Source organism: Chiloscyllium punctatum, chromosome 7, assembly GCF_047496795.1.
Source record: "Chiloscyllium punctatum isolate Juve2018m chromosome 7, sChiPun1.3, whole genome shotgun sequence".
In the NCBI taxonomy this organism is placed as follows: Eukaryota; Metazoa; Chordata; class Chondrichthyes; order Orectolobiformes; family Hemiscylliidae; genus Chiloscyllium; species Chiloscyllium punctatum.
Window position 1 is genome coordinate 132,339,521 of NC_092745.1, and position 27,496 is coordinate 132,367,016.

The window sequence follows — 27,496 nt, forward strand, 5'->3', positions numbered from 1 at the left end:
ATGAAGGGAGTCAAACAAAAAACTGAGGAATCCAATAGAACTTTTACAAACTGATTTCTACAGTATAAATTAATAAATAATTCTGATTGCTATTAATAACTCCCCACTTCTCTTGAATCTCTTTTCTGAACAAATAGTTTTGAAAGGGTTAAACATTTGGACAGCTAGCGGCCTGATGTCACCCTCTAGCTGCGTTGTGTGCATGTTCCCAGTCAGAGTTGAGAGTTTGATGTGGGACAGCTCTGGGAAGTCCGGGATTTCTGCAAAGAAGAAAAAAAGCATTGGGGGACGGTCTGAGTGCTTAACTAATGCAAAACTGTAGCGGGTGGATCCGAGCAATTTGCTGCTGTATGTGCAAGGGGCAGGAGAGCGGGGATGGGGAAAAGGCTCCTCCAGGCACAGCGGAGGAACAGCAGAAAGAGAGGGAAACCCGCGATCTGCAGCTGGAGAAGATGGAGTGTGAACGTGTCCAGTCTTTCCGGCATCTTCTGAGGGAGATGACCTTGCTGAGGAAGTCGCTCGAGTTCATCAAGGTTATCATTGGCTCTATCGCATCTCCGCCCAGTCCCAAACCAGCAGCAGAGGCCCTCGCCAGGACCAGGAAAGACAGGAGCGGGGCACAGAGCCTACAGGGTGAAAAACGCCCGCAAGTATTGCTTCTCAAATCTTCAAGGGGCGAGGAGATTGCAAGACAGCCCCGAGTCTCGGAAGCATCGGAAATGGGCAGACTCCGGAAAAAGCGGCCCAATGAAAGGCGGGACAGAGTGGGAACTGGTGTAAACTGTACCCTCTCACACAGCGTGCATGAGACCCCAGTCGATCGTTTAGACGCGAGGGCTATTGTAGGGAAGTGTCTCGGGGTCAAGACATGGGAAGAGGGGGTGGGGGGCAGGAGTTTGAGGAACACAAGGGACGGCTCGCTGAGCAGCACTAACAGAGCGGCCCCCAGGCGGAGAGGTCAGGCCTTTGGGGCGGAAGTCTGGAGGGACAGGATTCAGCAGCGGACAGTTAACAGCTTCTCTGTCTGAACAGGAGAGAGCTCCATCGACTTCTGACCCCAGGAGGATTCGGAAAATGAGTTGTGGCTGTTGCAAAGAGAGACAGTACAAGAGGAACTCTGAGGTTCGAGCATTTCTAGTCAACAGCACCGATCTTAGTTAGCGGTGAAACCGTGAGAGTTTGTTCAAAAGTTAGGGAGGCCGGGCCAGGCATTAAATCCCAACTCAGTCTTTGTGTTTCACTGTTCAATCCTTGGTGTTCTTTCCCAGTGAAAGCGGGGATCTGAGCAGCCGTTGTATTCCAGTCAGTGACCGCCTTTCAGCGAGAGAGATAGAATTTACATCGCCAGCCTGTGGCGATCAGACATCTCATAACATTAACAGGACAGCCGCAGCTATGGTCCTCCACTGAGCAGATCTCTCTCAACTCCTTCCTACTCAAGCCAAGTCTTGCCCACCGTCGCTCGGTTCTGCTCTGCTCGAGAACCGGCGCCGAAGGATCTAGGCTGGGTGACCTGGGGAGATGGGCAGGTTATGGAGCAGTCCCCGTACCCTGAGAACGGGAGCTCACTGTGGCGGCGCAAGCTCGCTGCCGAGGTCCCACGGGCGGAGTGCGGTCGGTGATGTCAAGCGAGAGAAGGCTTGCCTTTTCATACAAATGATCCTGAGCTACAACCGTCCCGGACGTCCTCGGGCAGCGCCACAGGGACACCCAGAACTGGGTCCAGCTCCAGATTGACGCTTTCATAGCCGCCCTGGAGCAACAGAATAATCCCGGCCCGGGGACGGACATCCACAGCCCCATTCACGGAAAGGAGAGCGCAGGACAGGATAGATCGAGAGGAGGTACTCGGAGTCGGGCCTGACGGTTGGTGTGCTCCAGGGAAGGTCTGCACGATGCAGGAGCCGCGACAGCAGAGCCAGCAATGGCAGTTCTGTCTTCCCAGAATACAGCGCGGCCGCGAATCAGCCCTATGCCGTCAACGGTTCGGGCCGTGCTGCGTCTTTCAACGTATAGTCACGTGGGCAGAGATCGTGGCAGCGTCATTTCCAGGTACCAACAAGACGGCGGTGAGAGCGTGACGAATCTGCTGTCGGCCATGTTGAGGTCACTGCTGGCTAAAGGTGGGAAGTTCAGAGGGGGACGAGGGGACTTTTTATGAACATTTTTGGCAACCTCTCATTTACATCAGCTAGTTCAGATTCTGGTTTACCTTTTAAAACAAAAGCTCAGGAGCCTGGTTCATAGAAACTTGTCTCCACAGGTGCATCTCCAACAACACTGAAGAAGTTTGACACCATCCAAGACAGAGCAACCCACTTGATTGGCACCATATTCACAAACATCCTCTCCCTCCACCACCGACACTCAGAAGCAGCAGTGTGTACTACCTACAAGATGCACTGCAGAAGTTCACCAAAAATCCTTAACAGCATTTTCCAAACCTACAAGCACTTCCATCTAGAAGGACAGCAGATACATGGGAACACCACACCTGCAAATTCCCATCCAAGCCACTCACCACCTTGACTTTGAAATATATTGTAGTTCCTTCAGTGTAGCTGTGTCAAAATCTTGGAATTCTCTCCCTTACAGCATTCAGATCAACCCACAGCACATGGACAGCCACAGTTCAAAGGAGGCAGCATCATCACCTTCTGAAGGGCAACTAAGGGCAGACAATGAATGCTGGCCCAGCCAACAACACCCATCTCGCATGAACAAAAGATCTTTATTTAGGTGAGTCAAAACGTGATTGTGTTTTAAGATTTTGTACCAGTAAACGTGGACACTACTTTTAACAGGTAGTGGGGCAATCTATGCATTGACTTAATGTGTGTCACACTTCTGAACAGAAATATCTATAACTAAGCTAGTTAAATATACTTATACCACACAACAATTGATTGATAGTTCTAAGTTTGAAAACTCATTAATTGAGCAAAGTAAAAATGTCAGCATGAACAAAGTATAGTTGCAACATGTGGGAGCTGGTGGACACCAGTATGACTCACCTCAAGTGCCTACAAATCAAAGAACCTAAGCTCCAAGTTTACAAACTGGAATCTGAGCTTCAGATACTATGATGCATTAGGGAGGAAGTTACCTGAGCACATTTTTCCAGAAGGCAGTCACACCTCTTAGTCTAGGTACTTCAGATTTAGTGTATGTCAGCAACTGGAAGTTTAACTATGGGCAACGTAGACATGGGGATGCAGAAAGTAGTATAAGAGAAGGCTCAGCCATGCAACTATTGATCAAGTTCAGGGTTCTTCAGGGATAAGAATAAAGATTGGAGGAAGGATGAACAAATGGACCACTATACCATGCTGCAGGAAACTGTTCAACTCCAGAGAGGTGGAGAAGTACAAAAGAATATACTTGCAGTCTATATTTCCTCTAATTTCTCGAGACACTGCACAGACCTGTAAGGTCAGTGCTCAGCAGCAGCTGGAGAGGCTGGAAGTGAATCTGCCAGATTGCCAATTGGCAGATGTGGACTATCAGAGCAACTGTGCTTAGGTTAGATTGCTTACAGTGTGGGAACAGGCCCTTCGGCCCAACCAGTCCATACCGACCCTCCGAAGAACAACCCAGCCAGACCCATTCCCCTACATTTACCCCTTCACCTAACACTACGGGCAATTTAGCATGGCCAATTCACCTAACCTGCATATTTTTGGACTGTGGGAGGAACCCGGAGTACCCGGAGGAAACCCACACAGACACTGGAGAATGTGCAAACTCCACACAGACAGTTGCCTGAGGTGGGAATTGAACCCGGGTCTCTGGCACTGTGAGGATGGAATGTTGATTGTGGTAGGAGACAATGGTTAGATGTCTGAACATTGTTCTCTGCAGTTGAGAACACAATTCTGCAGAATATGGTCTGCATAGTGCAAATGATTAAGGCTATCTGCTCACTGCTGGAGAAGTTGAAGGGGCAAGGTCCATGATAATGGCCCATTTGGGTACCAATAATATGTAGGACAAGGAAAGAAGTTCTGCTGGAGGAGTATGAGTAAATAGGGACTAGAAAGCAGAACCACAAAGGTATTCGTCTCTGGACTTATTTATTTCCACAAGCAATTAGAATTGGGTAAGTAGGATTAGAGAGTTAAATGTGTGGCTCAAAGATTGGTGTGAGAGAACTGGGTTTTGATTCAGGGGCAATGGCACTAGTAGTGAGGAAAGAAGTAGCTGGACCATTGGGACAGCTTTCTCCTGATTCACACAGGAACCAAGTGTCAAGGTGAATCATACTAGGACTGCAGTGAGGTAGGGTCAGGGGCACTTGTGCCAGGGTCTGTAATCCCATAGATAAAACCCATTCAGACAGGCAAGAGATTGGGTTCAAATCCTGGTGTGGCCTACTGGGGGAAAAAAACAAAGAAACAGCTTTCCTGCCTACCTCTTTCCCGCCTATCTCTTTATGATACTAAGAATGGTGGAGTAGCAGATAATGAAGGGGACTGTCAGAGAATGCAGCAGAATATTGGAGAGTTGGGCAGAGAAATGGCAGATGGAGTTCAATCTAGGCAAATGCAAAGTGACACATATTGGAAGATCCAATTCAAGAGCGAACTATATGGTAAGTGGAGAAGTCCTGGGGAAAACTGATGTACAGAGAGATCTGGGTGTTTAGGTCGATTGTACTCTGACGGTGGCAACGCAGGTTAATAGAATGGTCAAGAAGCCATATGGCATGCTTTCTTTCATCAGACAGGGTATTGAATACAAGAGTTGGCAGGTCATGTTACAGTTGTATAGACTTTGGTTCGGCCACATTTGGAATACTGCGTACAGTTCTGGTCACCACATTACCAAAGGATGTGGATGCTTTGGAAAGGGTGCGGAGAAGGTTCACCAGGATGTTGCCTGGTGTGGAGGGCGCTAGCTATGAAGAGAGATTGAGTAGATTAGGATTATTTTCATTAGAAAGACAGCGTTTGAAGGTGGGGGGGGGGGGGGGGAAACCTGATTGAGGTCTACAAAATCATGAGTTGTATAGACAAGTATATAGCAAAAAGCTTTTTCCCAGAGTGGGGGAGTCAATTACTAGGGGTCACGAGTTCAAAGTGAGAGGGGCAAAGTTTAAGGGAGGTATGTTTGGAAAGTTCTTTACACAGAGGGTGGTGGGTGCCTGGAATGCGTTCCCAATGGGGTGAGAGTAGTAGTATCATTTAAGATGTATCTAGACAGAGAGCAGAGGGATACAGATCCTTAGAAAATAGGTGACAGGTTTAGTCAGAGGATCTAGATCGGCGCAGGCTTGGAGGGATGAAGGGCCTGTTCCTATTCTAATTCTGTTATTTGAGGGCCAGGTTCAAGTCCCACAGAATGGAATGCACTGCCTGGGAGGGTGATAGAGGCGAATTGCCTCAAATCCTTTAAAAAGTACCCAGATGAGCACTTGGCATATCATAACATTCGAGGGTGTGGGTCAAATGCTAGTAAAATGGGATTAGAGTGAAGGTCAGGTGTTTCTCATGTGTCAGTGCAGACTTGATGGATCGAAAGACTCTCTGTGATTCTATTCTGAGAATGTTTTCCCCTTGATGGAAAGATCAGTGATCAGGTAAATGGCCTTAAGGTGAGGGATAGGAGATTTAGAGGAGACTTTTTTATTATTCGTTCATGGGAAGAGGATGAAACTGGCTAGGCTAACATTTATTACCCATTCCTAATTGCCCAGAGGACAGTTAAGAGTCAACCACATTGCTGTGGTTCTGGAGTCACATGTAGGCCAGACCAGGTAAGGATGGCAGTTTCCTTCCCTAAAGGACATCAGTGACCCAGATGGATGTTTTCAACAATCGGCAATGGCTTCATGGTCATCATTAGACACTTAATTCCAGATTGTTATTGAACTAAAATTCTACCATCTGCCATGGCGGGATTCACATCTGTGTCCACTGAACATTAGTGTCTAGATTAGAGTGATGCTGGAAAAGCACAGCAAGTCAGGCAGCATCTGAGGAGTAGGAAAATCGACGTTTTGGGCAAAAGGAATCAAAGCAACATAAACAAGCTGTTTCTTGGAAGGGAGGAGGTAACACTGCTTGATAGCCTGCTGCCTCGTGACAGATGAACAATGAAGACTACGTGCAAAAGAAATGATCCTGAAGTAAAGTGGTTAATTACAGGACAGGTTGTTTTAAACAGTTAACTCCAAATGTAACAAGGAACAGGAAGCTGCTTCTGATAAGAAGGAAAGCTACAGACTTGAGGACTTTGGAAGTGTAATCAGTATTGGAGATGAAAGAATCTAAAGAATTATCAATAATATCACACCACAAACTCAAAAGAGAGAAAATTGTATAAGAATTCAACTGCAAACTCTCCCTTAGCAGATCTTCAAAGAGCAACGTTGCACAAGGATCAGATCCTGCACACATCCACAGCCATTGTTGGTGAGATTCATAGCTAAATTTCACCATTAATCAGATAATAGCCAAGTTGGGTTGTGAGGTTTAACTTGAGTACTTGAGGAGTCTTACTTTGGTTGCTACATGCAATAAATTTAAAGCATTGTTTGAGTAATTGAAAATGAGATTTCTTAATAAATAGCCAAATTAAAGGTAGCTTGTGATTTATTGACACCACGAAAAGGTGAAAATACAAAGAATTCACAGCACATAAAAAGTCCCCTTAGTCTACTGATCTATGCTGGAATATATATTCCAATCAAGCCTTCTGTTACTCTTCATTGAACCCCAATGCTATTTACCTATTTTCTTCCTTCATGTACTTGTTGCCTTTCCCTTAATAATATTCACCTCACATGTGGTAGAGTTCCATCTTCTCACTATTCTCTGGGTAATATACTGGCAGGGAGATTTGCAACAGCTGCTCGGGATGATTTAAATGAGTGAGGTGGGACCCAGGGAGATAGTGAGGAAAGAGATCGATCTGAGACGGGTACAGTTGAGAACAGAAACGAGTCAAACAGTCAGGGCAGGCAGGGACAAGGTAGGACTAATAAACTGCATTTATTTCAATGCAAGGTCCCTAACAGAGAAGGCAGATGAACTCAGGACATGGTTAGGAATATGGGATTGGGATATCATAGCAATAACAGAAACATGGCTCAGGGATGGGCAGGACTGGCAGCTTAATGTTTCAGGATACAAATGCTACAAGAAGGATAGAAAGGGAGGCAAGAGAGGAGGGGGAGAGGGATAGCATTACAGCTGTGCTGAGGGAGGATATTCCCGGAAATACATTCAGGGAAGTAATTTGGGTGGAACTGAGAAATAAGAAAGGGATGATCACCTTATTGGGATTGCATTATAGACCCCCTAATAGTCAGAGGGAAATTGAGAAACAAACTTGTAAGGAGATCTCAGCCATCTGTAAGAATAATAGGGTGGTTATGGTTGGGGATTTTAACTTTCCGAACATAGATTGGGACTGCCATAGTTAAGGGTTTAGATGGAGAGGAACTTGTTAAGTGTGTACAAAAAAATTTTCTGATTCAGTATGTGGATGTACCTACTAGAGAAGGTGCAAAACCTGACCTACTCTTGGGAAATAAAGCAGGGCAGGTGACTGAGGTGTCAGTGGGGGAGCACTTTGGAGCCAACGATCATAATTCTATTAGATTTAAAATAGTGATGGAATAGACCAGATCTAAAAGTTGAAGTTCTAAATTGGAGAAAGGCCAATTTTGATGGTATTAGGCAAGAACTTTCAAAAGCTGATTGGAGGTAGATGTTCGCAGGTAAAAGGACAGCTGGAAAATGGGAAGCCTTCAGAAATGAGATAAGGAGAATCCAGACAATGTATATTCCTGTTAGGGTGAAAGGGAAGGCTCGTAGATATAGGGAATGCTGTATGACTAAAGAAATTGAGGGTTTGGTTAAGAAAAAGAAGGAAGCATATATAAGGTATAGACAGGATAGATAGAGTGAATCCTTAGAAGAGTATGAAGGAATTAGGAGTACACTTAAGAAGGAAATCAGGAGGACAAAAAGGGGACATGAAATAGCTTTGGCAAATATAGTTAAGGAGAATCCAAAGGGTTTTTACAAATATATTAAGGACAAAAGGATAACTAGGGAGAGAATAGGGCCCCTCAAAGATCAGCAAGGTGGCCTTTGTGTGGAGCCGCAGAAAATGGAGGAGATACTAAACGAGTTTTATGCATCAGTATTTACTGTGGAAAAGGGTATGGAAGATATAGAAAGCAGTTAAATAGATGGTGACATCTTGCAAAATGTCCATATTACAGAGGAGGAAGTGCTGGCTGTCTTGAAACGCATAAAGGTGGATTAATCCCCAGGACCTGATCAGGTGTATCCAAGAACTCTGTGGGAAGCTAGAGAAGTGATCACTGGGCCTCTTGCTGAGATAATTGTATCATCGATCGTCACAGGTGAGGTGCCAGAAGACTGGAGGTTGGCTAAAGTGGCGCCACTGTTTCAGAAGGGTGGTAAGGACAAGCCAGGGAACTATAGACCAGTGAGCCTGACTTCGGTGGTGGGCAAGTTGTTGGAGGAAATCCTGAGGGACAGGATGTAGATATATTTGGAAAGGCAAGGACTGATTAGGGATAGTCAACATGGCTTTGAGCGTGGGAAATCATGTCTCACAAACTTGAAGATTGATGAGGGCAGAGAAGTAGATGTGATTTATATGGACTTCAGTAAGGTGTTCGACAAGGTTCCCAATGGGAGACTGGTAAACAAAATTAGATCTCATGGAATACAGGGAGAACTAGCCATTTGGATACAGAACTGGCTCAAGGGTAGAAGACAGAGCGTAGTGGTGGAGGATTGTGTTTCAGACTGGAGGCCTGTGACCAATGGAGTGCCACAAGGATCGGTGCTGGGTCGTCTACTTTTTGTCATTTACGTAAATAATTTGGATGCGAGCATAAGAGGTACAGTTAGTAACTTTGCAGATGACACCAAAATTGGATGTGTAGTGGACAATGAAGGTTACCTCAGATTACAACAGGATCTTGATTAGATGGGCCACTGGGCTGAGAAGTAGCAGATGGAGTTTAATTCAGATAAATGTGAAGTGCTGCAATTTGGGAAAGCAAATCTTAGCAGGACTTATACACTTAATGGTAAGGTCTGAGAGAGTGTAGCTGAACAAAGAGACCTTGGAGTGCAGGTTCATAACTCCATGAACGTGGAGTCGCAGGTAGTTAGGATAGTGAAGAAGGCGTTTGGTATGCTTTATTTTATTGGTCAGAGTATTGAGTACAGGAGTTGGGAGGTCATGTTGCGGCTGTACAAGACATTGGTTAGGCCACTGTTGGAATATTGTGTGCAATTCTGGTATCCTTCCTATCGGAAAGGTGTTGTGAAACTTGAAAGGGTTCAGAAAAGATTTGCAAGGATGTTGTCAGGGTTGGAGGATTTGAGCTATAAGGAGAGGCTGAACAGGCTGGGGCTGTTCTCCCTGGAGCGTCGGACGATGAGGGGTGACCTTCTAGAGGTTTACAAAATTATGAGGGGCATGGATAAGAAGTCTTTTCCCTGGCTTGGGGGAGTCCAGAACTTGAGGGCATCGGTTTAGGGTGAGAGGGGAAAGATATAAAAGATACCTAAGGGGCAGAGGATGGTACATGTATGGAATGAGCTGCCAGAGGAAGTTGTGGAGGCTGGTACAATTGCAACATTTAAAAGGCATTTGGATAGGTATATGAATAGGAAGGGTTTGATTAGATTAGATTAGATTAGATTACTTACAGTGTGGAAACAGGCCCTTCGGCCCAACAAGTCCACACCGCCCTGCCGAAGCGCAACCCACCCATACCCCTACATTTACCCCTTACCTAACACTATGGGCAACTTAGCATGGCCAATTCACCTGACCTGCACATCTTTGGACTGTGGGAGGAAACCGGAGCACCCGGAGGAAACCCACGCAGACACGGGGAGAACGTGCAAACTCCACACAGTTAGTCGCCTGAGGTGGGAATTGAACCCGGATCTCTGGCGCTGTGAGGCAACAGTGCTAACCACTGTGCCACCGTGCCGCCCACCTGCCAGCATCCGGCCCATTTGGAGGGATATGGGCCGGATGCTGGCAGGTGGGACTAGATTGGGTTGGGATATCAGGTCGGCATGGACGGGTTGGACCGAAGGGTATGTTTCCGTGCTGTACATCTCTATGACTCTAAGATGTATCCCTTAAATTTACTATTGCATTTATTAGTGGCAGTCTTGAATTTAAGGCTTTCTAGTGTTGGGTCATCTGTTTGTGGAAACATTTTCTTTGCATGTAGCCTATCAAAATCCCTTCATGAAGTTTGAAGCCCTTCTAGGGCATTTTATGATGTCACCATGTCAACTATGTCAAAATTCAGTTTATGTAACAAAAGAAGATGTCACAGTTGATCTGAGGCCTTTATAAGCAAAGGGACCTGGTAACCTGCAGTGAGAGGGGACTCGGTGCTAAGACCCTGCTGTCTGTGTGTGTCCTGGAGGGGCATGTCTGACGACGCTGAAAGGTGCTGTAAAGAGCTAGAAGTGCGGCAGACTGTTTTTGGGGAGCTGCTGGAGAAAGTGGCTGTGAAGAGGTTACTGGGTCCAATATACCGCAACTGGGAGCCACTCGTTTACCATAGCCTATCGAACATCCTCCGCCACATCGACGCACCGGGTTTCGATTCCCTCCTCTCCGATTACATCACTTTCGTCCACCAGCCCCAGGACAAGAGAACTCTCAGTTTCTACTTGGAGTTTACAGAGGTCTGCATCAACACCATCCTGTACTGGCTATTTACCCGTAAGGTCAGCTCCCTGTTGGTGCAAAAACTACTGGAGAAAACTGTCAGCTATCTGGGAGCTAGGGGCAACCAGCTGGGATTGATCTGGAGGTAATGTACTGGTGCCTACTGACCATCCTCGTATAATTCCATCCAAGCATCCATTTCTGATTGTGCTTTTGAATGTTGATCATTCATTGTCCTCTTTTAAAAGAAGAAAAATTTGCATTTATACTGTACCTTCCATGATATCTGGACCTAGTGGTATTATTGATAGACTTTTAACCTATAGACTAATGTTTTGGGTACCCAGGCTCAAATTCTGCCATAGCAGATGATGGAATTTGAGTTGAATATTACAATTCTTATACAATTTTCACTCTTTTGAGTTTGTGGTGTGATATTATTGATAATCCTTTAGATTCTTTCATCTCCAACACTGATTACACTTCCATAGACCTCAAGTCTGTAGCTTTCCTTCTTATGAGAAGTAGCTCCCTGTTCCTTATTACATTTGGAGTTAACTGTTTAAAACAACCTGTCCTGTAATTAACCACTTTACTTCAGGACCATTTCTTTTGCACGTGGTCTTAATTGCTCATCTGTCACAAGGCAGCAGGTTATCAAGCAGTGTTACCTCCTCTCTTCCAAGAAACAGCTTGTTTATATTGCTTTGATTCCTTCTTCCCAGGGGTGGTTAAATAGCATGGTGCTTTTAATTCCTTTATACCAGTTCCTCCTTGTCCCTTTCATCTCAGGAATCAATTTATTCCAGAAAGAGTTATTGCTGATACTTTCAATCTCTAAAGTTATCAAAGTTCTTAAATTTACACTATCAAAATGGTATATGGGCAGTTTCTTGGATTTGTTTCTAATATCTGGAATTAAGAGAAAACCACATTGCTGTAGGTCTGGAGCCACACATCAGGCTAAGTCATGCAAGTAATTTTCTTCCCTAAAAGATATTGGTGACAATTGACAATCGACAATCATCTCATGTCGAAAGATAGTATTGCTGGGTGGGAAAATAAAGCAGAAATGATTCCATTACCCCCGCACCCCAAATTAATTTTAAAAAGTGCTAAATTGAAGTATAGTCACTGTTGTTATGTACAAAGTGCAGCAGTTAATTTGCACACAGCATGATGCCAACTTCAGCAATGTGATAACGACCAGATTATCTGATTTTAGCAAAGGATAAGTATTGGTCAAGCCACTGGGGAGCGCTCTTCTGCTCTTTCATGTCCACATGACAAGACATTTGTCTAATGTGTTATCCTGAAGATCTGAGCAACGAACCCCAACATCTCCCCCACCCTCTACCATCCAATACCACCCCGGCAGTGTGAAGTACTTTCTAAATAACTGGATTGAAGTATCAGTAAAGATTTGTATGGTCAAGATGCTGTTATGGGACTTGAAATCAACTTTCTGCCTAAGCCACATATGTTAGGTTCATGCAACAATCCTCATCTAGGCATGCTTTTGAAGTTGAGTGTGTTAATTATATTTTATTGTGGAATATGTCATGTTAATTATCACATTCCTGTGGGATACTTTGTGTTCATACGTTAACAATGTTACATAAATATATATTGCTATTACTTTGTTGATCACTTGAGTCTTGCACAAAAGCTGTAGGTTTGTGATTTTATTTGTGATTCTAAGAGTTTGAAGCATTGCAACAAAGAAAAAACCTTTTGGGATTATTTCAAACAGAATTAAACCTCACAACGGGAGATTCAAACAGCTATTTATTCTGTAGCTGAAAAAAATGGCAGATGTTTTCAGTTTCAGCCAGCCTGTCTCCAACTGGAATACTTTTGCCGAACTGAGGACTGTGTGACATGTTTGTACAGGCCTAGACACAGCATCCCTGCTGACAACTGACACACAGAGTTCAGAAAGGAAGTCTTAAACTCTCCCCAAGGAATTTTCCTCACTTTGCCCAGTACAGTTTAAACTATGAGTGCAATCACAGATTGATAAAGAGTGGGCTATTCAGCCCATTGAGCTATGTTAGCTCTTTGAAAGCGTTATTATTAATTCTTCCCCTGCTCTTTCTCTATCATCCCCCAAAATTTTCTTTAGGAAGTTTTAATCTAATTCTCTTTGAACATTATTATTGAATCTGCTGTATCGACCTTTCAAATGTTACATTCCAGACCCTGATAGTCCACTGTATCATGAAAGGTTTCCTTGTGTTGCCTCCAGTTCTTTGCCAATGACCTTGTCTGTGTCCTCTGGTTACTATTTCTTGTCCCTACTGAAACTATTTCTCTTTATTTACTCTATCAAAACCCCTTAAATACATTCATACTATTCCCTTAACCATTCCTCGTAATAGTTCCATATTCTCATTTTCTGAGGAAAGACATTTCTCCTCTATTCCCTATTGGATGTTTTCTGTTAATTGTTTTTGGTTATGACCCTGATTCACCTCCACTTGACAAGTATCAAACACTTCCTATGAAATGTCACAAGAACTGGCTGGCTTCAGCTAATCAGAATGACAATGGAGTGGAGTTCTGCCTCATAGATACTTGTTGCCTCATCTATATTAAGCTCCTAATGCAAAAAAAACCATGAATAGAACTTTTATGAGAAACCTATGCTAACAATGTTTCCATTTTTAACTTGGTTTTCATGATTACAATAAATGGTGCAACTTCAAAAGCAAATGTTTTCGTTGACATTGTGGTATTCATTCAAACTTCAACCATAACTTCTTCCCTCTCTGACTTTCTGTTCTTTCTCTATCTTTTTGCATAATTTTTATAGTCAAACTATTCTACAAGTAATTCCCATTTTTTGCTTTATTTCAAAATGACAGTAAATGAACACAACATTAAAATGCAAATATCATCACAACATTCAAAGATCTAAAAGTAAGATTTTTTATTTGTTCATGGGATGAGGGCATTGCTGACTGGGCCACCATTTATTCCCCATTCTAATTGTGTTTGGCAAAATGTTGCGTTATTGAACCACTGTTGACAATTTGGTGTAGGTAGACCCACAATGCCATTCGAGAGTGAGTTCCAAAATTGATAGCCAGCGACACTTTTAATCAATGTATCAATGTCCTACTGGCATTTGAATAACATGCACAGTTCTTTAAAATTGTGAGCAAATATTAAACTATAGTAGAAGCTACTTTTAACGTGTCATTATTAAGTGGGTTTCTGAATTTCCTGTTTGCATTTCAGAACCTTCACACCAGTGTACAATCCAAACCCACTGAGCGGTGTGACCCCTTTACACTTTGTAGCTCAAAACAGGCAGTCAGACATTCTGAAGATTTTATTCCAGTATGGGATACTAGAGAGGGAGGAAAGTCCCATGTCCACAATTCTCATCATCCTCTTCTACCCAACATCAGTAGCAAGGGTACATGACCTTGAGTCAACAAAACTCATCGAGGAGGCAAAACTGTGTCTCGGTTTATGCGTTAGAGTGATGTATCACATTAATGTCGCACAAATCAAGGTACGTTCTTCTGGCGGCAAGATTCATTTTTGAGTTAATGTGTTTGTTTTCTCCCAAGCCTCCCTCCATCCCTTCCTGTGTCTGAAACCTTCTCCAATTCTACAATCACCAGGTTCTCTGTGCTTCTCCAATTCTTGTACATCACTGATTTCCATCGTTCCTCAATTCACAGCCATGCTTTCTGATGCCTGGACCATAAGCTTTGAAGTTCCCTCCCTAAAAGCCTCTCTCTTCTGCTTTAAGATTCTCATTATAGACTACCTCTTTGGCCATCTGACATTTTAATATCAATTTACATTGCTCAGTGTCAAATTCTGCAAAACACTCTTGATTAAACATATTGGGGCATGATATGATGTACAGACTCTATAAAAATACAAGCTGTTGTTTTAAGGTTGATGGTTATAGAGGTATGTATGAGACCTTAAGAAATAGGAACAGGGATAGGTCATTTGGCCCCTCATGCCTGCTTAGCCATTCTGATCTGACACTCCTGACATCGTCTTTCCTTCCTTTTTCCCAGAATCTTTGATTCCCTGATAGATTATCGATCAGACCTTAAATGCACACAAGGACTATGCCCCCACATCTCACTGTAGCAAGGAGTTTCAATGATTCATAATATCTGAGAAGAAATCCCTCCTCATTTCAGTCTTAAATTGCACCCCTTAATTCTGAGACTATGCTCTTAGGTCCTAGACTCTCCCATGAAGGGAAACATTCTCTGAGTATTTTCCCTGTTCAAGCCCCTTAAGAATTTGGTATGTTTTGATGAGGTCACCTCTCATTCTTCTAAACTTCAGTGAGTAGACTTCCAACCTGTTTAGCCTTTGCTCATAATACAATCCCTCCACACTGGGGATAATTCTAGTGAATCTTCTGTGAACTGCCTCCACTTAAATTACATCTTTCCTTAAATAAGGGGACCCAAACTGCTCACAGTATTCCAGATGTGCTGTCACAGCACCTTGTAAATTTGCAGCAAGACTTCCTTATTCTTATACTCCAACTGCCTTGAAATACGAGCTGAAAAATGTGTTGCTGGAAAAGCGCAGCAGGTCAGGCAGCATCCAAGGAGCAGGAGAATCGACGTTTCGGGCATAGGCCTTCCTGCTCCTTGGATGCTGCCTGACCTGCTGCGCTTTTCCAGCAACACATTTTTCAGCTCTGATCTCTAGCATCTGCAGTCCTCACTTTCTCCTGTCTTGAAATATGGGCCAACATTTCACACTCCTTCCTGATTACCTGCTGCAACTGTGTTTTTGTGTTTCATGCACATGTACCCTCAAGTCCCTTTGTGTTGCAGCTTTCTTTAGTTTTTCTCCATTGAAATAATACCCTGCTTTTTTGTTCTCCTTTCCAAAATTAACAAACTCTTGGAAAATGCTTAGATCCCATGTGGAGAGTGAATTCCACTGCCTGGGGAATGCTGGAGATTTTCTTGAGAGGTAGGCGGGAGTGGCAGCTGGTTTAGTTGTGTAGAGTTAAAGATGAACAGGTCTCGGTAGGACATCCCACCTCACTCTATCTTTCTCTGTTGAGGAAACCCTGGCACAGGCCCATCTTGTGACCAAAGTTCCCAATGTAGCGTTGACTGGCCCATATCCTTCTGGCATAAAGGGAGAGAAAGAGAGCGGAACATCAGGGCACCATTCTCCAAGCTTCAGAAGCTGATAACTGACTTTGTGTCCCACTGATTTAGAAACCATGAAATCATACCTCCAAAGAAGAGTGTTCATGCTATTATGTCTTTTCTGGTTCTGTCTTATATAGTCCCTCATTCCAGTATTCTCCTCCATCAACCTTGCTAATTAACCCTCTTCAAGCACATAGCCAAATAGTTTTTGAAAACTAATTTCATTTCATTACCACTTCAGGTATTGTAAGTAGTTGTTAACAATCCTGTGTTAAGATATTTTTTGTACTTCCCCTATTTCTTTTGACCATTTGTTAAAATACCTATGACTTCTGCTTAATGATCCATATGCCAGAGTAACATCCTGCTATCATCATTTGGGAAGGAAGAAGGAAACAGGGGAGGCACAGTGACTCACTGGTTAGCGTTGCTGCCTCACAGCGCCAGGGACTCATGTTTGATTCTACCCTTAGGTGATTGTGTGGAGTTTGCACATTCTCCCTGTGTTTTGTGGGTTTACTCCAGGTGCTTCGGGTTCCTCCCACATAGTCCAAGGGTGTGCAGGTTAGGTGAATTGGCCATGCTAAATTGCCCAGAGTTGTGTAGGTTAGATGGATTAGCCATGGGAAATGCAGGGTTAGGGTGGGATATGCTTAGGGTCAGGGTGGACTCAATGAACTGAATAGCCTGCTTCCACCTTGTAGGAATTCTATATAAGAGGGAGACAAAGAGACGTTTTATTTAATAAAGGAAAAGTACTGCAGATGCTGAAAATTGAGAACACTGGAGAATCTAAGCATGTCTGGCAGCATCTCTGGAGAGAGAAACAGTTAAGGTGTCAAGTCTGATCTGCCTCTTCCTCAGAACACTTATCCTTGGACTGTTATGAAAAACATACCAGTCTCAAAACATTAACACTGTTTCTCTATTCAAAATGCTGCCAGACCTCCCAATAGCCTTTATTCACGGGACATGCACACTGCTGGCAAAGAAAGAATTTATTGTTCATTCCTAATTGCTTTTGAGAAGATGGTGCTAAGCCACTTTCTTAAATTGTTGTAATTCTTATGGTACAGTTACACAAAACACCAGTGCTGTTAGGCAGGGAAAAATGTGGAAAGGAGCAAACATAGAATACAGAGAATAATGTGCATATTAGGTGAGGACTGGCTTGGGGCTTTGCTGGTTTGCTGCCTTTCATTAGTGAACTGATTCGCAGTGGAAAGGTTTGAAACTTTAAAGTTTTCTCCAGTATACCAGAGAACAACCAGTATCTGCAGAATACTTCCCATCATATAGATTTTTTTTTAAATCCTGCACTTATGAATCACCTTTGATATAGTAAAAGGTCCCAAAACACTACACAGGCTACACAAGAAGATATTAGGCTGATTACCAAAAGCTTAGCCAAAGAGGTTTTACAGGACACCTTAAAGGAGGAGAGAGGCAAAGATGTTTAGAGGGTGAATTTCAGAATCTAGGGCCCAAGTAGCTGAAACTATGGCCACCAATGATTAAAATTAGAAATCCTCAAGATGCCAGAGCTGGAAAAGTACAGATCTTGGAAAGCTGGTAGAGATACTAGAGATAAACAAGGTCTAAGACCACGAAGGGATGTGAAAACAAGCTGTGAATTTTAAAATAAAACCATTATTAGACACCTTCAAAAAGAAGGTGGAGACACAACTTTATGGCAAGAAAAGGTGTACAGAAGGATCAGGATATTAAAGGCAGATAGTAAGTATAATGCATTCCCCTTCTTCTGTTTTCAGGCGTATATTAGTTTTAGACGGCAACTTCTCGTTTCTAACTGGTTGGATTACATCCCTGTGACAAGATATCAAGAGCCTTGTGAGCTCCTTCACCTTTGCAGAATGTCTATTCGAAGCTCCCTGCTAGCCAATAGTGGGCTGCCTAAAGGAATTTCTTTGTTGCCGCTACCCAAATTGCTTCAGAATTACTTGAATTTGGAAAGATAAAGATGAAGAGATCTCCCTCCTCCCTACCTACCCCTTCTCTTGGCTGCCAGCCTGTTTTAACAAATTGGGGACCGGGACAACAGAGAGAAAAAAAGAAATCCCGACCCTTCAGGAGAGAAAAAAGAACCAATTCATTATTACATCATTTACATTGCGTTCTAGCGCTGCACAACATGCAATAAACTCAAAATTTCCAACAATTTTTGCAGTTGTTTTATTTTTTCTCCTGACCAACTCTGTGGAAAGGTTTTCACACTTTGTACAGAAACTGAAATGACAGAATTCAAAAAAAGTGATTAATTTACAAACTTTAAATTTGTATGAAGTTAAACCTGTGATAAAACTTTACACTAGAACTCTCTGGAGTGGAGTATCCTACTCAATCAATTTGGACATTTCCCTTCACCCTTCAGCTCAATATAATTTGCACTACAATTGCTGCAAGTGCAAGCTTGGTGAAAGCATAGTGAGGAGGTAGTGGGACCCATCTGTCTCCTGTGTCAATGAAAGTGGAAGGTTGAGAAATCGAACGAGGAAATACTAAAATAAATAATGCATTGGACTAAAATCTGAGGCAGAAAGAGAAATAAAGACAGAAGAATTAACAATAGACTAAAAGAGAGAAAGCAGAAAGGACAATTTTAAAAAAAAATTGCCAACAACAGTTTACAATCTGCAGAAATGAAATGCCACAATTTAAACTCTTTCACTTCTGAGCCTGAGAAATTGGGTAGCAGGTAAATCTCATCAAATAAAGGGTACTTAATCAGCTGCCCTGACTCTCTTCAGTGAGATAAAGAGGTAATTGATGCACAAGTGTTACAACTTTATGGAACTTATGGATGAACTGTTGTTTATATAAGGCTGACAATAGAGCATTGGAAATCAGCCAGTGATTTGTGGTGATTCCAAGCTCACTTCCGTGTCAAAAATCCACTGGTGCATCACACATTAGTGGCACCTTTGTTGTGGCAGCAAATCTGATCCAACACTTTTTTTTCAAATAACCACGATACTTTAGAACGTTCATTATTAAATGGTTTCATTCTTGTTTAGAACTAAAATGTTCTCCGAGGGATGTATCTGCATGCGGAGATTGTTGGGCTGTGAGGCAGTCTGCTTCATACCTTTTCCGGAGGCCCATTAGGTACATCCTCAACCGCTCTGGATCCAAGCATGAGTTTCTTGCTGTCTGCACCAGCCTGGTGGCCAGTTGATGCATTGCTCTCTGCTGCAGTGACTCAGCAGTGTTTCTTTGTTTCCGCTGCAATTCAGCCAAAAAAAGCAAAATCAAAAATCAGACTACTACCACAGATAGTCATATTTATAAGATCAATCATGGTTCAATGGACAGCAATCTCATCTGTGAGTGAGATGGTCGTGGAATTGACTGCCACTCCAGACAAGCGATAATCTGAAATGACATTTGCGGTGTTATACTGAGGTGATGCAATATTGCACTAATGGAACGGAATGTGTTTCAGATTAGATGTTAAATAAGGTTATACTTGCTATCTCAGGTGGAAATGCAAGAATCCAGGACACTATATGAACAGAGGGATAGGGATGTAAGGCAGATTTCACGGAGCTAGGGTGGAAGCTGAGAGCTAGAACAAGCAGAGTTGTTATCTCTGGTTTGTTGCCCATGCCACGTGATAGCGAGGCAAGGAACAGGGAGAGATATCAGCTGAACACGTGGCTGCAAGGATGGTGCAGGAGGGAAGGTTTCAGGTTCTTGGATAATTGGGGCTCATTCTGGGGAAGGTGGAACTTGTACAAACAGGATGGTCTTCATTTGAACCAGAAGGGTACTAATATCCTGGGTGGGAAATTTGCTGGTGCTATTTGGGTTTAAACTAGCTCAGCAGGGGGATGGGAACCGGAGGTGTAGTTGCAGTGCACAGGAGGATGAAAGTAGGAAGGTCAGGAAAGGATTTCAGGGTCACAGGAATGTGCTGGCAGACAGCGAACTGGTTTGAAGTGTGTCTACTTCAACGCCAGACGTATCCGGAATAAAGTAGGTGAGCTTGCAGCATGGATAGGTACCTTGGGACTTCGAACAGGCAAGGCAGTAGAAGAGGGGGAGGTGTGGCCTTGTTCGTCAAGGACAGTATAACAGTGGCTGAGAGAAATCTTGATGAGGACTCGTCTACTGAGGTAGTGTGAGCTGAGGTTAGAAACAGGACAGGAGAGGTCACGCTGCTTGGAGTTTTTTTTATAATTCCAGGGAGGTGGAAGAGAGGATTAGCAAAAGTATTCTGGGTAGGAGTGAAAGGAACAGGGTGGTCATTAGGGGGAACTTTAACTTCCCCAACATTGACTGGAAATGCTATAACTCTAGTATGTCGGATGGATCAGTTTTTGTCCAATGTGTGCAGGAGGGTTTCCTGACACAGTATGTCGAAGGGCCGACAAGAGGGGAGGCCACATTGGATCTGGTACTTGGTAATGAACCAGGCCAGGTGTTTGATTTAGGTGAGCACTTTGAAGATAGTGACCATAATTCAGTTACGTTTAGTTTAGCGATGGAAAGGGATAGGTACATGCCACAGGTCAGGAGTTATCGATGGGGCAAGGGCAATTATAATGCAATTAGGCAGGAATTAGGATGCACAGAATGGGGTAGCAAAATGCAGGGGATGCAGACAATGGAAATGTGGAGCTAGTTTAAGGAACAAATATTGCGTGTCCCTGTCAGGCAGGGAGGAAGTGACAAGGTAAGGGAACCATGGTTTACAACAGAAATTGCATCTCTTGTTACGAAGGAAGAAGGAGGCTTATGTGTTGATGAGGCAAGATGGTTCAGATGAGACGATGGAGAGTTACAGATCAGCTAGGAAGGATTTAAAGAGAGAGTTAAGCAGAGCAAAGAGAGGACATGAGCAGTCTTTAGCAAATAGAATAAAGGAGAATCCTAAAGCTTTCTATGGGTATGTGAGGAATAAAGGGATGATTAGGGTAGGAATAGGGCCAATCAAAGACAGAAGTGGGAAGTTGTGTGTGGACCCTGTGGAGATTGGAGAGGTGCTAAACGAACGTTCCTCACCAGTTTTCACTCAGGAAAAGGAGAATATTGTAGAGGAGAAGAATGAGGTACGAGATATTAGACTAGAAAGGATCAAGGTTAGTTACGAACAGGTGTTATCAATTCTAGAAGGAGTGAAAGTAGACAAGTCCCCTGGGCCGGTTGGGATTTATCCGAGGATTCTCTGGGAAGCTAGGGAGGAGGTAGCCAAGCCTTTGGCTTTTATATGTAAGTCGTTATTGTCTACAGGTTTAGTACCAGAGGACTGGAGGATTGCAAATGTTGTGCCCTTGTTCAAGGAGGGCAGTAGAGACGACCCAAGTAATTATAGACCAGTGAGCCTTACTTCTGTTGTAGGAAAGGTTTTGGAAAGGATTATAAGAGATAAGATTATAATCATCGAGCAAGCAACAATTTGATTTCAGATAATCAACATGGTTTCGTCAAGGGCAGGTCATGGCTCACAAACTTCATTGAGTTTTTTGAGAAGGTGACCAAGCATGTAGATAAGGGTAGGGCAGTTGATGTGGTATACATGGACTTCAGTAAAGCCTTTGATAAGATTCCATATAGGTTGTTGCAGAAAATGCAGAGGCATGGAATTGAGGGTGATTTAGCAGTTTGGATTAGAAACTGGCTTTCTGAAAGAAGGCAGCGAGTGGTGGTTGATGGAAAATATTCAGCCTGGAGTCCGGTTACTCGTGGTGTGCCTCAAGGATCTGTTTTGGGACCACTGCTGTTTGTCATTTTTATAAATGACTTAGACACAGGCATAGGTGGATGGATTAGTAAATTTGCAGACGACACTAAAGTCAGTGGAGTAGTGGACAGTGTGGAAGAATGTTACAGGTTGCAGGGGGACTTGAATAAACTGCAGAATTGGGCTGAGAGGTGGCAAATGGAGTTCAATGCAGCTAAATGTGAGGTGATGCACTTTGGGAAGAATAATGGGAAGGCAGAGTACTGGGTCAATGGAAAGATTCTTGGTAGCGTGGATGTGCAGAGGGATCTTGGAGTCCATGTACATAGATCCCTGAAAGTTGCCACCCAGGTGGATAGTGCTGTTAAGAAGTCATATGGTGTGTTAGGTTTGATTCGTAGAGGGATTGAGTTGCAAAGCCGCAATATCATGCTGCAAATATACAAAATGCTGGTGCGGCCACACTTAGAATATTGTGTACAGTTCTGGTCCCCATATTTCGGGAAGGATATGGAAGCATTGGAAAAGGTGCAGAGGAGATTTACCAGGATGTTGCCTGGTCTTATGAGAAAAGGCTGAGAGACTTGAACCTGTTCTCATTGGCAAGAAGAAGGCTAAAAGGGGATTTGATGGAGACATAGAAGATGATCAGAGGATTAGGTGGGTAGACAGTGAAAGTCTTTTTCCTAGGATGATGATGTCAGCTTGTACGAGGGGGCATAACTACAAACTGAGGGGTGATAGATGTCAGAGTCGGGTTCTTTACGCAGAGAGTGATAAGGGCGTGGAATGCACTAACTGCTAATGTAGTCAATTCAGCTACATTAGGGAGATTAAAACTATCCTTAGATAAGCACATGGATGATTTTGGGATAGTGTAGGGGTAAGAGCTGAGAATAGTTCACAGGTCAGCGCCTGTTCTGCACTGTATTGTTCTGTGTTCTAACAGCAGAGGAATTCTCCCCAGCCCAATATTTGTCTTGTCAACCAACATCAGACAAATAATCTGGTAGTTGTCATATTGCTGTTGTGTGATCTTTTTGTACACAAACTGGATGCTAGATTTCCTAAATTACAAATGTTACCACACTTCAGAAATAACTGGCTCTAAAATTCTTTGGGACGGTCTGAAGTTTTGTCAGGTGTTACATAAATGCAAGACTTATTTTCCTTCAAATACTGTGGCAGAGAAGCGGGCTGAAGGGAAAAAATTTGCACACTGTCATTAGTGAGGAGTGCCATTGTATAAAGTTAAGTTCTAATTGCAAGCCACACTCAGGTGACAGTAATTGATTTTTTTGAGGAGTTTATCATTTGTAAAAATGGAAAACGTGATAAAGTTGAGTGTCAATTATCACCTAATCCTTCAACAGAGCAGTTGTTTGATTTGCACTTTGGTACTCGAAGGCAAGATGTCACAAGCTCAGACCTGTCAGGAGATCAGTATTGGGATGGTGATAGAGCAGGATAACACAAGAGTAGAGCCAATGGGAGATTAATGAGAGGAGCATGAAGGCAGAGTGTTAGTTGAATGGCATTGTTGGCTTATGAAGGGGTTCAAACTGATGGGCAATTTAGATGACAATGATGAGATTGTCAGAGATCAGGGTGGTTGGAGGTGAGAGATTAAGCAATGAAAATAAAGTGCTGGCAACTCTGAACAACACAAAAGTGTGTTTTTTGCACATATTTACTTCTAGAACATTTATTGTGATGCAAATACATTTTAGATACAAAGTATAATTTTCTCATCTGACAGACTATCTACTAAATGACATTACTGCGGTAACCCTACTTACCCATATTTGTTTGGTGATGTGAGAAGCAATTTCTCTAGCATCGAGTACAATTGATGGGGGAAGAGATGAAACCTCAGCAGCTTTCAAACCTCGTGCAAAAAAACGACAAAGATGATATTAAGGAAGAGAATTATAAGACTAGTCATTGTATTCAGAGTTGCATAATGTACCCTTCCACCTACACTCTCATTTAGCTGAACTGTTCCTCACCCTTAACAATTTCTCCTTCGAATCCTCCCACTTCCTCCAGACCAAAGGGGTAGCCATGGGCACCTGTATGGGCTGCAGCTATGCCTGTCTCTTTGTTGGCTACGTAGAACAGTCTATCTTCCGTAGTTACACCGGCACCACTCCCCACCTCTTCCTCCGCTACATTGATGACTGCATCGGCGCCACCTCGTGATCCCACGAGGAGGTTGAGCAATTCATTGACTTCACCAATACATTCCATCCTGACCATCTCTGACACCGCCCTCCCCTTCCTGGACCTATCCATCTCCATTAATGACGACCGACATTTTTTACAAACCAACCGACTCCCACAGCTACCTGGATTACACCTCTTCCCACCCTATCTCTTGCAAAAATGCCATCCCGTATTCCCAATTCCTCTGCCGTATCTGCTCCCAGGAGGACCAGTTCCACCACAGAAAACATCAGATGGCCTCCTTTAGAGACTGCAATTTCCCTTCCCACGTGGTTAAAGATGCCCTCCAAAGCATCTCGTCCACATCCCGCACCTCTGCCCTTAGACGCCACCCCTCCAACCGTAACAAGGACAGAACGCCCCTGGTGCTCACCTTCCACCCTACCAACCTTTGCATAAACCAAATCATCCACCGACATTTCCACCACTTCCAAACAGACCCCACCACCAGGGATATATTTCCGTCCCCACCCCTTTCCGCCTTCTGCAAAGACCATTCCCTCCATGACTACCTGGTCAACACATCCTCCTGTCCTGGCACCTTCCCCAGCCACCGCAGGAATTGCAAAACCTGCGCCCACACCTCCTCCCTCACCTCCATCCAAGGCCCCAAAGGAGCCTTCCACATTCATCAAAGTTTTATCTGCACAATCACCAATATCATTTATTGTATCCATTGCTCTCGATGCAGCCTCCTCTACATTGGGGAGACTGGACGCCTCCTAGCAGAGCACTTTAGGGAACATCTCTGGGACACCCGCACCAATCAACCACACCGCCCTGTGGCCCAACATTTCAACTTCCCCTCCCACTCTGCCAAGGACATGGAGGTCCTGGGCCTCCTTCACCGCCGCTCCCTCACCACCAGATGCCTGGAGGAAGAACGCCTCATCTTCCACCTCAGAACACTTCAACCCCAGGGCATCAATGTGGACTTCACCAGTTTCCTCATTTCCCCTTCCCCCACCTCACCCCAGCTCAGCACTGTCCCCATGACTTGTCCTACCTATCTTCCTTTCCACGTATCCACTCCACCCTCCTCTCTGACCTATCACCTTCATCCCCACCCCCATTCACCCACTGTACTCTTTGCTACCCTCCCCCACCCTTCTCTCTCATCTGTCACCTCCATCCCCACCCCCACTCACCTATTGTACTCTATGCTATTTTCTCCTCAACCCCACCCTCCTCTCATTTATTTCTCCACCCTGCAGGCACTCTGCCTCTATTCCTAATGAAGGGCTTTTGCCCGAAACATCTATTTTCCTGCTCCTCGGATGCTGCCTGAACTGCTGTGCTTTTCCAGCACCACTCTAATCCAGAATCTGGTTTCCAATATCTGCAGCCATTGTTTTTACCTTGTATAATGTGGGGCCAATGGATCATGGACACATTGACCAGCACTGCCATCTTACACTCCCAGGGACCCAGGTTCAGTTTCAGCACTGGGTGGCTGTTTGTGTGGAGTTTACACATCCCATGTCTGCGTGAGTTTCTATTGGGCGCTCTCGTTTCCTCCCAGAGAGTCGAAACATTTGCAGCTTTGGTGGATTGGCCAAGCTAAATTGCCCCGTAGCATCTAGGAATGTGCAGGCCAGGTGGGTTAGCCATTGTAAATATGGGGCAATGAATATAGGTTGGGGGGGGTGGGAGGAGCTGGGTCTGGGTGGGATGCTACTCGGGGGTCAGTGCAGATTCAATGGCCTCGATCTGCACTGTAGGGATTCAATATTCTATGAAGTGAACTGAAAAATTACAACGCAGTATTTAAATAAACAAATTTAATGACTAAGCTAACTCTGGCTATGAATTTAATTCCAAAAATGACTTTGTTATCCTTACCATTGTGTTACTTATCACCTTGATCTTGATTAACCTTTCTCTGCATGTTCAAGTAAGTGAATGTGTTTTAAATACTAATTCTCAAAGTGTTGCTGTCAGGGGTAAGGTCAATTTGTGGTCCATTCCTAGAGAAGTTGTGAGCCACCTTCTTAATCACTGCAGTCCACGTGACGAAGGTGCTCACAAGGTGATATCAGGGAGGAAGTTGCAAGATTCTGAATAGGAACAGTGAAGGAATCATCAATATATGTTCAAGATGGACTGGTTTGTGACTTCAAGTGAATTGTATATCGTACACCTGCTGTCCTTGTTCTCTCAAGTGGCCGGGGGTTTTGCTTTGGGAAGTTACAGCATTGTACTCTGCAGCCCACAGTCCACATAAACTGGAGGGCTTGGATATTTAAAGGTGCTAGATGGAGACTAGTTTTGCAGAGATATAAAGTTGTTCGCGTGGATAGAATCATAGAGTTTATAGTGTAGAAGTAGACCATTAGAATCATCGTGACTGTACTGGCTCCCAAAAGAGCTACCCAGCTAATTTCACTCTCCAGATCTATCTCCGTCGCCCTCTAACATCATGACTTTCAAACCTATCTCCAGCTCACTTATTAAACGTCCTATGGAATCTGCCTCCACCACTATCCCAGGCAGCGTATTCTAAATCCTAAAATCTCTGAGGAAAGAAATTTCTCCTCATTTCACTCAAACTCTCTTGTTGACAATCTTGAAGTTGTGATTCCTAGTTATTGACATACCGATTGCTAGAAATAACATATCCTTCTTTACCCTGTCACAATTGTTCATAATTTTGAACACCTCAATAAGGTCACCTCTTAACCTTCCCTGCTTCAAGGACAATAAACCCAATCTCTCTAATCTTTCCTTGTAACTAAAAGCCCTCATTCCTGGGATCATTCCAGTAAATCTCCTTTGAACTCTCTCCAGGGCTTTAACATCCTTCCTTCAATAAGATGTCCAAAATTATACACAATATTCCAAGTGTGGTCTGACCAATGATTTGTAGAGATGCAAGCATCACTTCCTTGCTTTTATAGTCAATGTCCCCATTTATAAACCCAAGGATCCTATATGCCTTCTTAACAACTGTTTCAACTTGCCTGGCCACCTTCAATTATGCACATGAACCCTGAGGAATCTCTGCTCCTGTACTCTCCTCATGTTTTGGAGGTGCCGGTATTGGTGTACAAAGTTAAAAATCATACAACACCAGGTTATAGTCCAACAGGTTTAATTAGAAGCACTAGCTTTCGGAGCGCTGCTCCTTCATCAGGTGGTTGTGGAGTGTAAGATTAGAAGATACAGAATTTATAGCAGCGTTCCAAAAGCTAGTTCCCCTCAAGTTTGTAGCATTGAGCCAGTATGTCTCTGTGTTTCTTCTTCCAAAATGCATTACCCCACATTTCTCTGCATTGAAATTCAACCACCAGGTGTCTGCCATTTGGCCAACTTGTCAATGTCCCTCTGAAGCTGCCCAGCATCATCCTCACAGTTCACTCTTCTCCCTGACTTAAGTATCATCTACAAATTTCGAGATGTTGCCCACAATACCCCTCTCCAAATCATTGATATAAATCAGAAAAAGCCACGGTCCCAAAACTGATTCCTGGGGAACACCATTTTCAACTCATCTCTAATCTGAGAGATAACCATCTCTCCATACCCTCTGTTTCTTATCCTATAGCCAACTTCTAATCCAGGCAGCCAAGGACCCATCATCTCAAACATTTCTAATTTGATAACCAACCTGTCATGTGGTACCATATCCATTGCTTGCTGAAAGTCCAAAAATACAACATCTACAGCATTATCCTCATCCACTGCCTGTGTCATATCATCAAAGAAATTAATTAAA

The 27,496-nt window shown here is 43.6% G+C and overlaps 2 protein-coding genes across 5 annotated transcripts in view; one reads left to right on the plus strand and one right to left on the minus strand.

Annotated features, from left to right (window-relative positions):
* The first annotated feature begins 2,110 nt into the window (after positions 1-2,110).
* LOC140480149 (ankyrin repeat and SOCS box protein 17-like) overlaps positions 2,111-27,496 on the plus strand; it is a 60,857-nt gene continuing 35,471 nt past the window's right edge. Inside the window, exons 1-3 of one of the 4 annotated variants that reach the window (XR_011961196.1) lie at positions 2,111-2,123; positions 2,596-2,739; positions 17,624-17,777. Coding sequence is in view for 1 of the 4 variants with exons in the window: in XM_072574861.1 (XP_072430962.1) it covers positions 10,449-10,837; positions 13,936-14,215; positions 17,624-17,830 (876 nt within the window). In the remaining 3 variants the exon portion in view is untranslated. Of the gene's footprint in view, positions 2,124-2,595; positions 2,740-10,190; positions 10,838-13,935; positions 14,216-17,623; positions 18,031-27,496 lie in introns of those variants that run through there. The other 3 variants (XM_072574861.1, XR_011961198.1, XR_011961197.1) reach the window with 3 other exon arrangements.
* The window catches only part of msh4 (mutS homolog 4), a 128,299-nt gene continuing 118,836 nt past the window's right edge, over positions 18,034-27,496 (minus strand). Inside the window, exons 19-20 of the mRNA XM_072574860.1 lie at positions 23,355-23,443; positions 18,034-19,094 (exon numbers count right to left, since the gene is read on the minus strand). Of these exons, the coding sequence (XP_072430961.1) occupies positions 18,873-19,094; positions 23,355-23,443 (311 nt within the window). The 3' untranslated portion in view covers positions 18,034-18,872. The remainder of the gene's footprint in view (positions 19,095-23,354; positions 23,444-27,496) is intronic.